The sequence below is a fragment of the Coregonus clupeaformis genome, chromosome 30 (assembly GCF_020615455.1).
Source record: "Coregonus clupeaformis isolate EN_2021a chromosome 30, ASM2061545v1, whole genome shotgun sequence".
Classification (NCBI taxonomy): domain Eukaryota; kingdom Metazoa; phylum Chordata; class Actinopteri; order Salmoniformes; family Salmonidae; genus Coregonus; species Coregonus clupeaformis.
In genome coordinates, this window is record NC_059221.1 from 18,435,587 (window position 1) to 18,451,901 (window position 16,315).

The 16,315-nt window shown below is 45.8% G+C and overlaps 1 protein-coding gene across 1 annotated transcript in view; it reads right to left on the minus strand.

Annotated features, from left to right (window-relative positions):
• Positions 1-16,315, minus strand: part of LOC121545737 (plexin-A2-like) — a 294,265-nt gene that overhangs the window by 49,954 nt on the left and 227,996 nt on the right. Inside the window, exons 13-17 of the mRNA XM_041856524.1 lie at positions 14,288-14,439; positions 6,616-6,733; positions 5,117-5,253; positions 3,704-3,871; positions 2,212-2,305 (exon numbers count right to left, since the gene is read on the minus strand). Coding sequence (XP_041712458.1) covers positions 2,212-2,305; positions 3,704-3,871; positions 5,117-5,253; positions 6,616-6,733; positions 14,288-14,439 — 669 coding nt within the window. The remainder of the gene's footprint in view (positions 1-2,211; positions 2,306-3,703; positions 3,872-5,116; positions 5,254-6,615; positions 6,734-14,287; positions 14,440-16,315) is intronic.

Consider the following 16,315-nt stretch of genomic DNA (forward strand, 5'->3'; position numbering starts at 1 on the left):
CTCTCTCTCTCTCTCTCTCTGATCAGCTCAAATTGCTGTTGATCGCTTCCACTTCTGACAGTCTGGCTATGTCTCAAATGGCACCCTATTCCCCTATATAATGTACTACTTTTGACCAGGGCCCATATGGGCTCTGGTCAAAAGTAGTGCCATATGTAGGGAATAGGGTGCTATTTGGGACACAGCCTCTATCTATCTCATGATGACTTCACATCAGCCAGGCAGACTTCTTAATGGGGATAAAATGTGGCAGGTGAAATTCTCCAGGAGATGATAAGAGAAAATGGGGGTGGGGGGGGCATTGGGGACTGTGAGAGGAAAATACACCTTTTAGCTTTAATCAGGGACAATGATTAATGTTTCAATTGTGAACCAGTGACAGGTACAGAGCGTGTCAAAGAAAATGGTATCCCTTTCTGTGCCTTCTTCTTCTTTGTGAAGAATGGTGTGCAGGTGACGAGAGGGAAGGATGGAAGAAGGGAGACGAGGGAGGCAATTTAGTGGAAGGCAGGTGACACTTCGAAGGCTGACATGACAGGCCCTTTCTGGGCTGGGCCCTGATTGCACGGCTTGCGGCGCTGTTTGCCTTTCCCTCCGCGACAAAGACGAGAGGAAGGAATTAAGAGATCTATAATTGTAACCTCAGCAGTTAACAAAAATTCACACGCCGGCTTCTTCTCTTTGCTTCTTCTGGAGTGAGGGAATCAAAGAGGAGCCGGGTGTCTGTGAGAGGCGCTTGGTATGTGTGTGTGTGTGTGTGTGTAGGGGGGTGAGACTGCACTTTAAAGGAGAAAGCCGCAGAGCGCTCAAAGCTTTCTGCCTTTACCTGACTGACACACCAGACAGCACCCACACACAAGTCAAATCCTATTTCAGCTCAGAGGTTTCCAAGAATTCTTTCTGATCTGACCCAGTTCTGTCTTTGTGTGAGTAAAGCAGTAAGACTGTCTGTCGTTAGACTGAAAATGGCTGGGTTTCTTCTATAAAAGGGTCTTATGGGGTAACTGTGTCCATACATGGAGACATGTAGTAGAACAAAGGACTAGGTTACAATTCTGATGTTGGGTACTGGAGCAATCATGAAGAAACTCAGGCACCTCAGAACCACTTTAGGGCAATACAGTCTGTCTGGGTGGGAGGGAGGGAGGAGGGTTGTGAATACAGAAGGTAAGGAGACACTACTTTAGAGAAAATCTGTTCAAATGTTCTCTACAAAGATTCTCTGAGACCCAAAGAGCAGCGTTCTAGTGAAGTGTGATATCGAAGTCATACAGAGACCATTTTAGTCAAAGAAGAAGACTTCAGAGCACGGTCATATAGTGTGTGTACAGTAGGCATCTGACTACAGTCTGTATGTACGTATACAATATGTATTTTGATTGACAGTATTTCCTGGCATGAAGCACTTGTAACGCACTACCTGCCCCCCCCTTTGCCCTCCCCACCTTCACCCCGACTGTAGCAGTGGAAAAATCCCATTCCCTTAATTAAACATGGACCCCCAGGACTGGAGCGTAAATGCAATTTGTAACGATTCCCCCGCCCGCCCCTGATTATACAGAGAAGGGCTCTTTATGCTGACCAAAGCCTTCTGACAGCACTTAATCTTCCATTGGAACCCATTAGGAATGGAGCAGCCCCCCAGTCTTCCCCCAGCCTTCCAAGCCCACTACCCTCCACCCTGCTTAGCCCCTCCAACCCTCCAACCCTCCACCGCCCTAAGCTCCAACCTTTCAGCCCCCCATCCCTCCAACACCCTCCCACACTCAAGATTCCAGAAAATTCCCTCTGAGAGATTTAACATTCAGGCTGAATACTCCAACCATAACAACAAATCTAAGTGGGGTAGAGCAGGTTAGCACATAGTAGAGCAGGACTGTGTTTAGCTGAGGCCCTGACTGACTGCCCATAGTAACTGGAGCCTGGTGGTGGTAAAACAGTCCAATTAAATACTGCATGTGAATCACTCTCCAACTACTCCATTATTTAGGGAGGCTAGTTAGAGTGTTAAGGGAGATTTGAGATATGGTTCATGGGGAGGTTGTAGGAAGTAGAGGAAGCTAGGGGTTAGCAGGACAAGACTTTATATCACTCAGTCATCCCCAACATCATCTAGTCCAAGAGAGTGTGTTGTACTACCCCACCCCAGCATCATCTGGCCTAGTGTATGTGTGTATGTGTGTATGTGCGTGTGTGTGTGTTACTACTCACGTTGACAGACTCGCGGCCGCCGTATTTGACGCGCATCCTGGGCTCCTGCACAACATCCAGATTAGTTCCTGTCACCATCAGAGGAGTGTGGCCGCTGTTTCCACACACACACACACACACACACACACACACACACACACACATACACAGAGATAGAGAGAAGTTTTACAAACAAACACACCAGCCAACAACAAGACCTTCTCTCCAAAACTTCCTACCCTGCACAACCCTTTGTGGAAACGTTTTTACCTCAGATAAATAAAAAAAGCTTCAAACTAACTTGTTCTTTGACAAGGCGTTTTCAGAAGATAATAGGCTTTTGAGGTAAATAAATGATTAAAGATGCTTTTAACTGACAATCAAACACAGCTAGCTGCGGCGCCGAGGTCGCTAGTTAGTTTGCAGCGGTCGTAGGTACGTGGCTCAACAAAAAAAGCCAGGCCGTGCTGACCTAAACAACACAGACGGACAGGACGTTATCGTGATCGGGACTGTTATTGCGGCTGAGCTGAAGTTCAGTGTGTTATATTAGTGACCAGGCTAGCCAGGGCTGCTGGGAGCACTAGATGAGCATCACATAGACAGAAAGTCAAAGAGTAATCAGAATATGTATGTGTATGGTGCTACTGCAGTATCATCACCTACAGTCTAGCGGCTCTGTAGTAAAACAAGAGTTATTCTGAGATCCACTGAACAAAACGGAGATAGGGTGTTACATAGCTGTGCGCCAGGTAAAAGATACTCATGTGTTTGATCTAATGCATGACACACATATATCTCCGTCCTCCCTGTTGATCTTAGCTACGCATTCCTGGGTTGTGTTTATGTACACTGCACCCTGGCAGCCCTTTTGATCCCCAGGGCTGAGAGAAGGAATGGGGTGGTGCTCTCGCTTCAGAAAAGAGAGAATAAGTTTGACTAAACAATGCGGTGCCCCTCCCCTCTTCTCTCTGTCTCTCAGCGGAGGGAGGGATGGAAGACATGCTGCTCTGTCTTCTCTTCCAGACTAAACTCTCAGCTGCCATCTGCTCCACTCTCACACCTCTGCCACATGTTCACAGTCTCTCTCTCTCTCTCTCTCTCTCTCTCTCTCTCTCTCTCTCTCTCTCTCTCTCTCTCTCTCTCTCTCTCTCTCTCTCTCTCTCTCTCTCTCTCTCTCTCTCTCTCTCTCTCTCTCTCTCTCTCTCTCTCTCTCAGCCCTCATCATCCCTCATCATCCCTCATCATCCCTTTCTTGAATTACATTACAAACTCCGCCTGCCTGGGAGATGCTGCAGCGATGCTTCCCAATCACAATCACTACCACTACTACGTCTGGCTGTTGTCTGACTACAGCTCTGCACTATCTAACACTGACTCACCCAAGCCAACTCTTGCTGTTAACTAGCAGTGCTGGTGGGATTAGTTTGATGGTGGGTTCTATGAAGGACTAGGGAGTAGAGTGGGTCCAGTTACTGATGCTCATATCTAGGAGTGGAGGTGTTGATGTTACCTGGCGATGCTCCACTCTGGCTCGATGCGCTGTACGGTGGGGTCCTCGATGTAGTCAAAACTCAGGCTCTCCTTGACCTGGGCCCGGTCCACACTCACACTGATCTGCACCGAACCCACCCCAGTCAGGGAGGGAGCCGAGTAACACACAATCTCTGTCATGGTCCGCCTGCACACACACACAAACACATATGCCAACATACATTCAATGTCTGCATCTCTTCTTTAATCATATTTCTTCACCTTTCTCCATCCCTCTCTATGGATCCCTGCACTACCTGCCCACCCACTGAAACTAGCCCTGTTCCTTAGCAATCCCCCATCCTCCTCTCCTCTCATCTCTCTCTCTCCACGGTCAGAATCACAGAGAGAACAATTAGCCCAGATCTCATTAAAGCTGCCTTGACTCCTCAATCTTACATCATTACAATGAGACCTCCGCCCTTCCCTTACGCTGCACCGCTTTAAATAGATATAGAGGGAGAGAGAGATGAGAGGGAGGGAGGGATGGAGAGAGAGAGAGGGGTAGGGAGCAAGATGGAGAGCATGAAAGAGACAGGTAGGGCGGGAGAGAAAGATAGATATATAGAAAGAGAGAGAGAGAGAGAGAGAGAGAGAGAGAGAGAGAGAGAGAGATGAAAAGGAAGCAAGAGAGAGCAGATCAAATAAAAAAAAGTAAAGGTAACTGAAAAAGGGAAAAAATCCCGGGCAGGGGAGCATAAGGTTGTCTGGGGTCTATTATTAAAGAGGTTTGATGCAGTGGGTCATCAAAACCTTATTAAGAATTGCACACGTTTCTGACTGGGAGAGAAGGAGAGATGCCCCTAGGGGGCTCTCACTTAGATGAAAAAGAGTGAAAGCGAGAGAGCAAGAGAGAGAAAGAGTGCAATAGAGAGAGAGAGAGCGAGAGAGAGAGAGAGAGAGAGAGAGAGAGAGAGAGAGATCCCACTGGGTAACAGCACAATTTACATAATTTACCTGTATTTATTAAGACTGAAGTTTTGAAAACCATTACAAATGGCTTTTCTTTCTTCTAACTTCTATGTTTTCCACAGGAGGAGAGATCGGAGAGTAATACAGTATGTATTTTTTATTTTTTTATTTTACCTTTATTTAACTAGGCAAGTCAGTTAAGAACAAATTCTTATTTACAATGACGGCCTACACTGGCCAAACCCGGACGTCGCTGGGCCAATTGTGCGCCACCTGATGGGACTCCCAGTCACGGCCGGTTGTGATATAGCCTGGAATCGAACCAGGGGGTCTGTAGTGACGCCTCAAGCACTGAGATGCAGTGCCTTAGACCGCTGCGCCACTCTGGAGCCCTATACCGAGCCACAGCAGACAATTAAACTACCACAAATGAACTAGTCAGTGTAAGTAGGAGAGGGGGTGAGATGGGTCTCTCACTTACCCGTAGAATTCGCAGGTCTGGTTCCCAAAGAGGACGGTGACACTGCTGCCAGCACCCAGGTTCTCCCCCATGATGGTCACCTTGGTGCCCCCAGACTCAGGCCCTCTGCTGGGGGAAAGGCCCTGCACCGATGGCATCTAGAGGTGGAAGGGAGACAGGAGGGGGAGTGAAAACAATTGTTCTCTATCACTGTAATGCACTCAGCTATCATACACCTCCTGTCCCTCTTAACAGTACCTTCTACTCTATACCGAGCCACAGCAGACAATAATAGCTTTCAACTGCCCCGGTCCGTGGCATGCCCTCCCTCTGCACCGCGACCCCATGTAAAGAGGGAGTAAAATAAAGCCAGGAGCTTTTAAAGTCCCTCTGCAATCCCACTCATCCTGTGTTGTGTTGCTGTGTTCTGCATTGCTGAGTTCTATTCCATTGAACCTTTAAAAACCTGAAAATAACTAGTGTTTACAGTAGCCCCGCCCAGTCGGCCTGCCTGTCATCAGTGAGCACACAGACAGACAGACAGACAGCTGGAGAAACACCCACACAGACAGACAGACAGCTAGGCTGGAATGCTGAGAGACACTGACAAAACAGAGTCGGACTGCTCCTCAGCGCCGCTGACACCATTAGATGGACACACACACACACACAAGCGCGCGCGGAGAGTGTTTGGTTGTCTACAAAATTGAAGAGAGCTTTTGTTATGTGTCATTTTCTTTAACGGGGCTGTGATATTAGGGAATTGCAGGTAAAGTACTGTAGTAGCCACATACAGCGCTGTGATGATGTCGCAACTCCCTGAGCAGCAACACACATTTTTGGTGTCAAAAGTGTCAGTGCAGACACACAAACGTCACACACACACACACGGTTCCTCACTCAGTGCTCTACTAGTCAGGGGATAGGCTAAAGCGCTACTCTGAAAACAGTTCTAGTAATTACTAGCGGTTGTTAATTGTTAAGTGGTGGCTAATTGGGAGTGTGTGAATGGGAGTGTTGATTATCAGTTAGCTTCAGGCTAGCTTTAGTATGGGTGAGATACAGGTGTGGATGAAGGCAAGTGTGGAGGTGTTCATTCAGGTATTCTCTTAGGGTTTACTACTGTACGACAACACCTACTGTTGACAACACCTATTGTCTATTTAATCACTGCTGATTCCCTGGGCATCTCTGTGGTAATTACTGTGCAATTATGTATTTCAACATAACATACTTCAGGAAAAGGCTTCATCATTTCAGTGCATTGGTAGGCCTTATTCTCTGGTTTACAAGACAACAATGGTGGTCGACATGGAAGAAAGCTTGAGGAATACTTCTCTTCCTCATTCTGAAACGTTTAGAGTTTTAATAGTCATCAGCCAGTAGTGTAGAGTTATTGGTTATTTTGCCAAGTTTATTACTTTTTTATTACTATTTGTATGTCAATGTAAGCGTAAAAAAACGGTTCTAATTTCAAAAAATACTTAAAACATAAAATATTAATGATAACAGTGTCTTACCACAAAGGCGTAGAGTTGGGCAGAGTGAGTCTTGAGATCAGGTCTGCACTCCCCAACACACAGTTGGACCGGGCCAGGCTTGCTGTCTGCTGGGGCAGCATCCATCTCACAGACTATCCTGGAAAAACACACAAAACACACACAGTCAAACACTCAACTCAGGCAATAAAAAACCCACTATCCTGGAAGACTACACACAGAGTCAGACACACTATCCTGTAATGAGGAGACGAAACACAGTTAACCAGACACCTAAAACAGTGCTTCACAAACAAGGAACACAAAATCACAACGCTATCTAGCGCATCTATTCGGTTTTGTACAATACAATACAAGCTCAATGCACTGAATACAGTATTCAACACAAAACACATACATAATTGTGTTCTTAGTCATCCATTCCCATAGAGACAGTAGTATTCTCAGCCAGTCCCTGTTCTGACTTCACCAGGCAAGCTCTCATACATATGGTGGACTGGGAGGATAAAAGTGATCATTATGCTCCTTTACTCTATCAATCTCATCTTGTTTCTCAATGTAATCTTCTCTCTGGCTCTCTGATTGCTTTACATGACACATCCAAGGCAGGCCATTTACAAAGGCATTTCACTGTACTTGTGCACGTGACATTAAAATGTGAAACGTAATTGAACTGGACACCTCGCCACATACAGCTTTCAGAAGCGTACTCCTCCACCAGTCGCCACACACCTCCACACCACTCATAGCAATAGCCCTATAACTTCCTGGGGAGTGAAGGGGACTAGACATCATAAATATCCCTCCACCAACAAGCCCCCTGCCGTGCTGATCAAGCTCCAGCGTCGCCGTAGCAACGTCAAATGTATTTCACAGTCAGGACCCCTGCCGACACCCCATGGCGGATCAATACAGCTTTATCATAAGGCGTGATCAGGTGTCTCCCACCGCCGGCAGGTGGCCAGATCAAATGACATAATAAAACCAGGAGGCCTATCGATCGACGCTCGTGGAGAGTAATAAAGAACAAGAATCAATCATGGTGTTGAGGGAGATGAAAAGAGATGGAGAAAGATAGAGAGCGAGAGAGAGAAAATGAGAGAAAGAGAAAATGAGAGAGAGAGAGATGGAGAGTAGGGAGGCCACATCATTGTTTCTCTAGTGCTTATCTCCTGAATCACAACTAATGAGGCCTAGAGAGCTCCTGGCTGGGCTGAGAGGAAGAGAGAGACTCCTGGAGGATTTACTTAGGCAGGGACAAGTGTTTCCCCTATATGCAATCGTGGCCGCCACTCCAAAACATAAATAATAATAATAATATACTATATAATAATATACAGTGATGGAAAAAAGTATTTGATCCCCTGCTGATTTTGTACGTTTGCCCACTGACAAAGACATGATCAGTCTATAATTTTAATGGTAGGTTTATTTGAACAGTGAGAGACAGAATAACAACAACAAAATCCAGAAAAACGCATGTAAAAAATGTTATAAATTGATTTGCATTTTAATGAGAGAAATAAGTATTTGACCCCTCTGCAAAACATGACTTAGTACTTGGTGGCAAAGCCCTTGTTGGCAATCACAGAGGTCAGACGTTTCTTGTAGTTGGCCACCAGGTTTGCACACATCTCAGGAGGGATTTTGTTCCACTCCTCTTTGCAGATCTTCTCCAAGTCATTAAGGTTTCGAGGCTGATGTTTGGCAACTCGAACCTTCAGCTCCCTCCACAGATTTTCTATGGGATTACGGTCTGGAGACTGGCTAGGCCACTCCAGGACCTTAATGTGCTTCTTCTTGAGCCACTCCTTTGTTGCCTTGGCCGTGTGTTTTGGGTCATTGTCATGCTGGAATACCCATCCACAACCCATTTTCAATGCCCTGGCTGAGGGAAGGAGGTCCTCTCCCAAGATTTGACGGTACATGGCCCCATCCATCGTCCCTTTGTTGCAGTGAAGTTGTCCTGTCCCCTTAGCAGAAAAACACCCCCAAAGCATAATGTTTCCACCTCCATGTTTGACGGTGGGGATGGTGTTCTTGGGGTCATAGGCAGCATTCCTCCTCCTCCAAACACGGCGAGTTGAGTTGATGCCAAAGAGCTCGATTTTGGTCTCATCTGACCACAACACTTTCACCCAGTTCTCCTGTGAATCATTCAGATGTTCATTGGCAAACTTCAGACGGGCATGTATATGTGCTTTCTTGAGCAGGGGGACCTTGCGGGTGCTGCAGGATTTCAGTCCTTCATGGCGTAGTGTGTTACCAATTATTTTATTGGTGACTATGGTCCCAGCTGCCTTGAGATCATTGACAAGATCCTCCAGTGTAGTTCTGGGCTGATTCCTCACCATTCTCATGATCATTGCAACTCCACGAGGTAAGAACTTGCATGGAGCCCCAGGCCGAGGGAGATTGACAGTTCTTTTGTGTTTCTTCCATTTGCGAATAATCGCACCAACTGTTGTCACCTTCTCACCAAGCTGCTTGGCGATGGTCTTGTAGCCCATTCCAGCCTTGTGTAGGTCTACAATCTTGTCCCTGACATCCTTGGAGAGCTCTTTGGTCTTGGCCATGGTGGAGAGTTTGGAATCTGATTGATTGATTGCTTCTGTGGACAGGTGTCTTTTATACAGGTAATAAACTGAGATTAGGAGCACTCCCTTTAAGAGTGTGCTCCTAATCTCAGCTCGTTACCTGTATAAAAGACACCTGGGAGCCAGAAATCTTTCTGATTGAGAGGGGGTCAAATACTTATTTCCCTCATTAAAATGCTAATCAATTTATAACATTTTTTACATGCGTTTTTCTGGATTTTTTTGTTGTTATTCTGTCTCTCACTGTTCAAATAAACCTACCATTAAAATGATAGACTGATCATTTCTTTGTCAGTGGGCAAACGTACAAAATCAGCAGGGAATCAAATACTTTTTTCCCTCACTGTATATATATACACTACCGGTGAAAAGTTTGGACACACCTACTCTTTCAAGTGTTTTTCTTTATTTTTACTATTTTCTACATTGCAAAAAATAATAGTGAAGACATCAAAACTATGAAATAACACATATGGAATCATGTAGTAACCAAAAACGTGATCAAAAGAAATCAGCCAAAACAAGTCTGGTTCATCCTTGGGAGCAATTTCCAAATGCCTGAAGGTACCACGTTCACCTGTACAAACAATAGTACGCAAGTATAAACACCAAGGGACCACGCAGCCGTCATACCGCTCAGGAAAAAGACGCCGTTCTGTCTCCTAGAGATGAACGTACTTTGGTGCGAAAAGTGCAAATAAATCCCAGAACAACAGCAAAGGACCTTGTGAAGATGCTGGAGGAAACAGGTACAAAAGTATCTATATCCACAGTAAAACAAGTCCTATATCGACATAACCTGAAAGACTGCTCAGCAAGGAAGAAGCCACTGCTCCAAAACCGCCATAAAAAAACCAGACTATGGTTTGCAACTGCACATGGGGACAAAGATCGTACTCCTCTGGTCTGATGAAACAAAAATAGAACTGTTTGGCCATAATGACCATCGTTATGTTTGGAGGAAAAAGCCGAAGAACACCATCCCAACCGTGAAGCACGGGGGTGGCAGCATCATGCTGTGGGGGTGCTTTGCTGCAGGAGGGACTGGTGCATTTCACAAAATAGATGGCATCATGAGGAAGGAAAATTATGTGGATATATTGAAGCAACATCTCAAGACATCAGTCAGGAAGTTAAAGCTTGGTCGCAAATGGGTCTTCCAAATGGACAATGACCCCAAGCATACTTCCAAAGTTGTGGTAAAATGGCTTAAGGACAACAAAGTCAAGGTATTGGAGTGGCCATCACAAAGCCCTGACCTCAATCCTATAGAACATTTGTGGGCAGAACTGAAAAAGCGTGTGCGAGCAAGGAGGCCTACAAACCTGACTCAGTTATACCAGCACTGTCTGGAGGAATGGGCCAAAATCCACCCAACGTATTGTGGGAAGCTTGTGGAAGGCTACCCGAAACGTTTGACCCAAGTTAAACAATTTAAAGGCAATGCTACCAAATACTAATTGAGTGTATGTAAACTTCTGACCCACTGGGAATGTGATGAAAGAAATAAAAGCTGAAATAAATAATTCTCTCTACAATTATTCTGACATTTCACATTCTTAAAATAAAGTGGTGATCCTAACTGACCTAAGACAGGGAATTTTTACTAGGATTAAATGTCAGGAATTGTGAAAAACTGAGTTTAAATGTATTTGGCTAAGGTGTATGTAAACTTCCGACTTCAACTGTATTTAGCCACCCTTTGCCTTGATGACAGCTTTGCATACTCTTGGCATTCTCTCAACCAGCTTCACCTGGAATGCTTTTCCAACAGTCTTGAAGGAGTTCCCACATATGCTGAGCACAGGACAATGACCCAACACACCTCCAGGCTGTGTAAGTGCTATTTTACCAAGAAGGAGACTGATGGAGTACTGCCTCAGATGACCTGGCCTCCACAATCCCCCTTCACTCTGCGTCTGACTCATCCCAAACCATCTCAATTTGGTTGAGGACGGGGGATTGTGGAGGCCAGGTCATCTGAGGCAGCACTCCATCAGTCTCCTTCTTGGTAAAATAGCACTTACACAGCCTGGAGGTGTGTTGGGTCATTGTCCTGTTGAAAAACAAATGATAGTCCCACTAAGCCCAAACCAGATGGAATGGCATATCGCTGCAGAATGCTGTGGTAGCCATGCTGGTTAAGTGCGCCTTGAATTCTAAATAAATCACAGACAGTGTCACCAGCAAAGCACCCCCACACCATAACACCTCCTCCTCCATGCTTCACGGTGGGAAATACACATGCGGTGATCATCCGTTCATCCACACCGCGTCTCACAAAGACACAGCGGTTGGAACCAAAAATCTCAAATTTGGACTCCAGACCAAAGGACACATTTCCACCGGTCTAATGTCCATTGCTCGTGTTTCTTGGCCCAAGCAGGTCTCTTCCTCTTATTGGTGTCCTTTAGTAGTAGTTTCTTTGCAGCAATTCGACCATGAAGGACTGATTTACACAGTCCCCTCTAAACAGTTGATGTTGAGATGTGTCTGTAACTTGAACTCTGCAAAGCATTTCTTTGGGCTGCAATTTCTAAGGCTGGTAACTATATTGAACTTATCCTTTGCAGCAGAGTTAACTCTGGGTCTTCCATTCCTCATGAGAGCCAGTTTCATCATAGCGCTTGATGGTTTTTGCGACTGCAACGTGTAATATTGTAGGAAATTAGCTTTAAAGCTGCAAATGTTCTATCAGCACCATGTCAAAATTTGTAGAATTGCAGGAAACTAGCTTTATAACAGCAAAATTGTGTGTCTGCGTCCAAGAGGCGGGCCTCTTGTTACTTTTGTCCTCCGAAGACGGGGGGTGGTGGATGGGCCAATAATACAAATACTTTTTTTAAATAAAAAAAGACAAAATTAATAAATAAAAATAGTCTGTTGACTGGAATACAGCTTGTGATGCAAACCACACTAGTCCGACCAAGACAAGACTAACAGGGCAGAGAACAAACAGGTTGACAATGTGTGCTAACTTCTGCTAAGTCAAGGATCCAGACCACTACCACCACTACCTCAACACTACCCACACCCCTCCACACCCCTACCCCTTCTTAGTCACACTACTACTGCTGCTGGGGTCCCCAGCCAGGTTTCTAATTTCCCCCTCTGACACGTTTTACACTGCAATATAAATGAATTCACTCCAGCAGTGTCCCAATCGGATTAAACTGCTGTCAGATCGGTGCACTGCTGACAAATGGTCCCCTACAGCCAGTGTGACATGCAGCGCATTTCAATTATACACACACACAGCCAGCCAGAGCTGGAGCCACACAGCCAGACCTCCCCAACCACTTACGGTGCAGCCCCAAAAATACAACTTTACCCCACAAAACATCAACTCTACCCAATCTAGCTACCAAAGTCTATTTCAAAAGCCTCTGCCCTAATAACAATGGCCAAAACATTTGCCTCCTGGATGTTTAGAGTATAACACATGCAAAGCAAAGCACAACCTTTGTCGAATTAACTCCTATGACAGTTCTCTGATTTGCCTCAGTATCAGTGCTGAGGTATACCTGATGTGGGTGTGTATAGTAGTCACCACTGCAGCAGGACAGTGCTGCAGTGCTCAGCGGGGTTCAGAGAGAGGGCAGAAGAAGGCCAGCAGAGGAATTAAGGTTAAGGACTTCACTCCACGGAGAAGTCTGTTCTGCTCTACTCTGTTCTGTTGTGTGCCAGGCTACCTCTGTCTCAGCAGGCTGCAGCTCCAACACAAAGCTCACAAAACTGTTTTCTACCCCACTGGCTCCAAGTCATTTTCCTTTCATTCAAATGGAGGAAGAGAGAGTGACAGAGTGCTTTTTCTGTCTGTCTGCATATCCTCCTTTTACTCTGCACTCCTCTCCACTCAGGTGCTGTGTGCTGACAGGGAGGGTTCCATTTGAGTCAAAAGTCTAAGAGGTCTCCATACACCTGTCATGGTGAGGGCACCCATAAGCCACCACTCCACTCCACTAAGGGTCAGGACGGTAGAGTGCTGCTGTGTGCTGACAGGGAGGGTCAGGGGTCATTCATCTGAGAGGTGTACAGGACACATACACCTGTCTGTCTAGGTGAAGACAGAGAGCACTGTTACAGTACTGCTGTGACAGGGAGGGTCTATGTACCCGTCTAGGTGAGGGAAGGGGTATCCACAATGTACTGCTCTCCTGACTCAGCCGTTCTGACTGAACTGTCTAGTCTGTCTGTGGGAGGCAGCAGGAAGCCAATTATGAAACATGGGCCACGGACAATTAGTGTAGGGTGATGGGGCAGGCTTAATGTGCTCTCTGCTGCACCAGACAATTAAAACAATTAAACAAAGGTAAACACACACAGAGGTTCTGGGACTGACAGGGTATGTATGCGTGTTTGTGTGTGTGTGTGTGAGTGTTTGTGTGAGGCGTGGGCTATCTTCCTGTATGGGAAAACAACAGGCCGAGACTGATGGCCCTGCTCCAGTCATAATTAAGAGAGTAGTCTCTCTGGTGTGTGTGTGAGAGAGAGAGTGTGCGTGCGTGTCTGTGTGTGTGTGCGTGTCTCTATGTATTTGTCTGTGTGTGTGTGTGTGTGTGTGCGTGTCTCTGTGTGTGTGTGTGTGTGTGTGTGTGTGTCTGTGTGTGTGTGTCTCTGTGTGTTTGTATATGTGAGCTGCCAGCTTGTGTTAGATGGTCCTGTCTCGTACAGTCGCATACAGCTCCAAGGCTTGACAGTGAACACAATTAGGCCAATGTGAAGTTCATTTCCTTTTACTGTGCTTTTACTCACCTCTCAGTGGTCAGAAAGCTGCAGACTTAGTGACTGTATGGCTGTTGTTGGCTAGTCTTAAAATGGTAAAGAACTGGGAACTGAGATCATTTATTGTATTGTATTTCAAGGCATCATCTGCCATTATTCCATTACTGTTCTGTAGAAACATTTTCCATTCACTTAGCCTTTAACACTGTAATTGATTAATTGGCTAGGAATGTCTACAGTTTTGAAAATACACAATGTGGGGAAGAAATATATAATTCAAGGTTAGGGTTAAGGCTAGGTTAATGTGTGTGTCTGTGTGTGTGTGTATTTGCGTGTGTGACCTGTGTGTAGCTGTCTGTGCGTTGACTTACTGTTCTGCAATGATGTAGCCTTCCTCCACAGGGGAACATTTGACTCCAGCCACTTTAACATTGTCCACCATCTCACTGAACGCCAGGCCCAGGTTCATGCCATGGATGGTCACCCTGGTACCCCCCTCTGGAGGGCCAGCTACTGGGGTCACCTGCAGAGGTCAAAGTGGAGAGAGATCAGAGGTTAGAGGAGAAGCTTTACACCATGGCATTCCATAGTAATATGGTATTCCCTGATAATCTGAAAGTTTTGACAATGACGATCGTAATATGGTATTGTATATCTCTAGGCTTTCCATCTCGTAAGATGGATATTACGAGAGACCCTCCTTTACTGTATGTAGCTGGTCATAGGGGGTCTGAGCAGAAATTAAAAGCTTTTTCAACCTCCCAACCCCAACCACCCATGTCAGAAAACAGGCATGATGTCATCACACCAGAGCCCACTGAACAGAGGGGACTAATGGAACCTGCATCATTACTCTTAGAAGGATGATGTCATCGTTCACTTCACTTCACTTCACATAACACAACACACAAACATAACCCTCCCACATAGACCTTAACTACCAGCACAATCTTCTAATATACTGTATACCTGTACACTGTATATAAATTATGTATTAATAAAGCCAATGAAAATAATTTGGCCAAACATAAAAACCGGGAGGGTGCATTAACATTCTGGATACCTGCCTAGTCCCCTGATCTGCTGCTGCTGTTGCCATGGGTGATCAATCTAACAAGAGACCGTATTAGTGCTCAGTGCAGCCCACCTTGTAATAAAATACAATATGGCCGCCCAGCATGACCTTGGCTCTGGGTGGCATGCTGCCTTCTGTGCTGCACAGCCCCTCAGAGGCTAGGAGCTGGCTGCTGTCCAGAGGAGAGGAGTGTGTGTGTGTGTGAGGAGGAGAGAAAATAAGAGGGAAGAGAAGAGAGGAGCAGGAGTAGGGAACATACACACACACACAAACACACACAATACCATCTCCATGTGTGAAGTCACAGCCTCTATGTAAACAATCAATATGCCATTACTGGGCACGCATGTGGAAGAAAAACCAACAAGAGCGTCCAGCATTTTAAAGCGGTGCCCGCTTTCCGAGCAACATTCACCCCTGCCACGTGACAGTCCCTAGCGGTGGGTCTCTCCCTCTCTCTCTCTACCCCCCTGTGTCTGTGTGTGCCCACTTGGGCATTGTGCTACCCCAGTGGGACATCTGCATTGTAATCTAGATTTAGTGGACATTAATTGCTCTGGATGTAAAGTAAGTGTGTCACTGCACTGCCTGAGGGTCTGAATACATCAATGTTTTATTACTACTTGGCAATTCAGGGTACAGGGGGAAACACAGTGGAGAGAGAAGGCGGCCTGACTAAATATATCCATGTCAGACCATGGCTGGAGCAATCCCAAACGACTTAAGGACAGTTACAAAAGAAATGGGGGATGTTTAATGCCTCAGAGATAGAGAGAGAGGAGAGAGAGAGATATGAGTAGAATAATAGTTATGTGTGCCACTCTGGAAGGTGTGGCAGACATAGGGGAAGTACAGTATGATAGATGATGTATGGTTGGTACAGTATCTCTCGTGAAACGCGTGTGAGATGCTCTCCTAGCCAGAAGCTGCAATATACCTCTTCTGATGACAGGCCGGACATGGGATATAACTTGAATAACTTTAATCCATTCATGAAGCCCATATCACTGAGCTGCCATTGACAGAAAGAGGCTTGATTAATCAGATGAGTATCAATATCACTTTGTGTGGCACTACATCAAAGTTATCAAAGACTCATCCTGAAAGACTTGGAGAGCAGAGACGCTCCATGTCTGACCCTGGCGCTATCTGAGCGGACGATACCCACAAGTCCTTAAGAACTGATTCCAGACCCGTGGTTCAACTACTAATGAACAAATAAAGACTGGGATCTGGCTCATCAGCAGGAATGCAGTGTGTGTCTGCGTGTGTGTGAGCGAGCGAGCAGCTTTATACTCATGCTACATCCTCCTCTCCTCTCTCT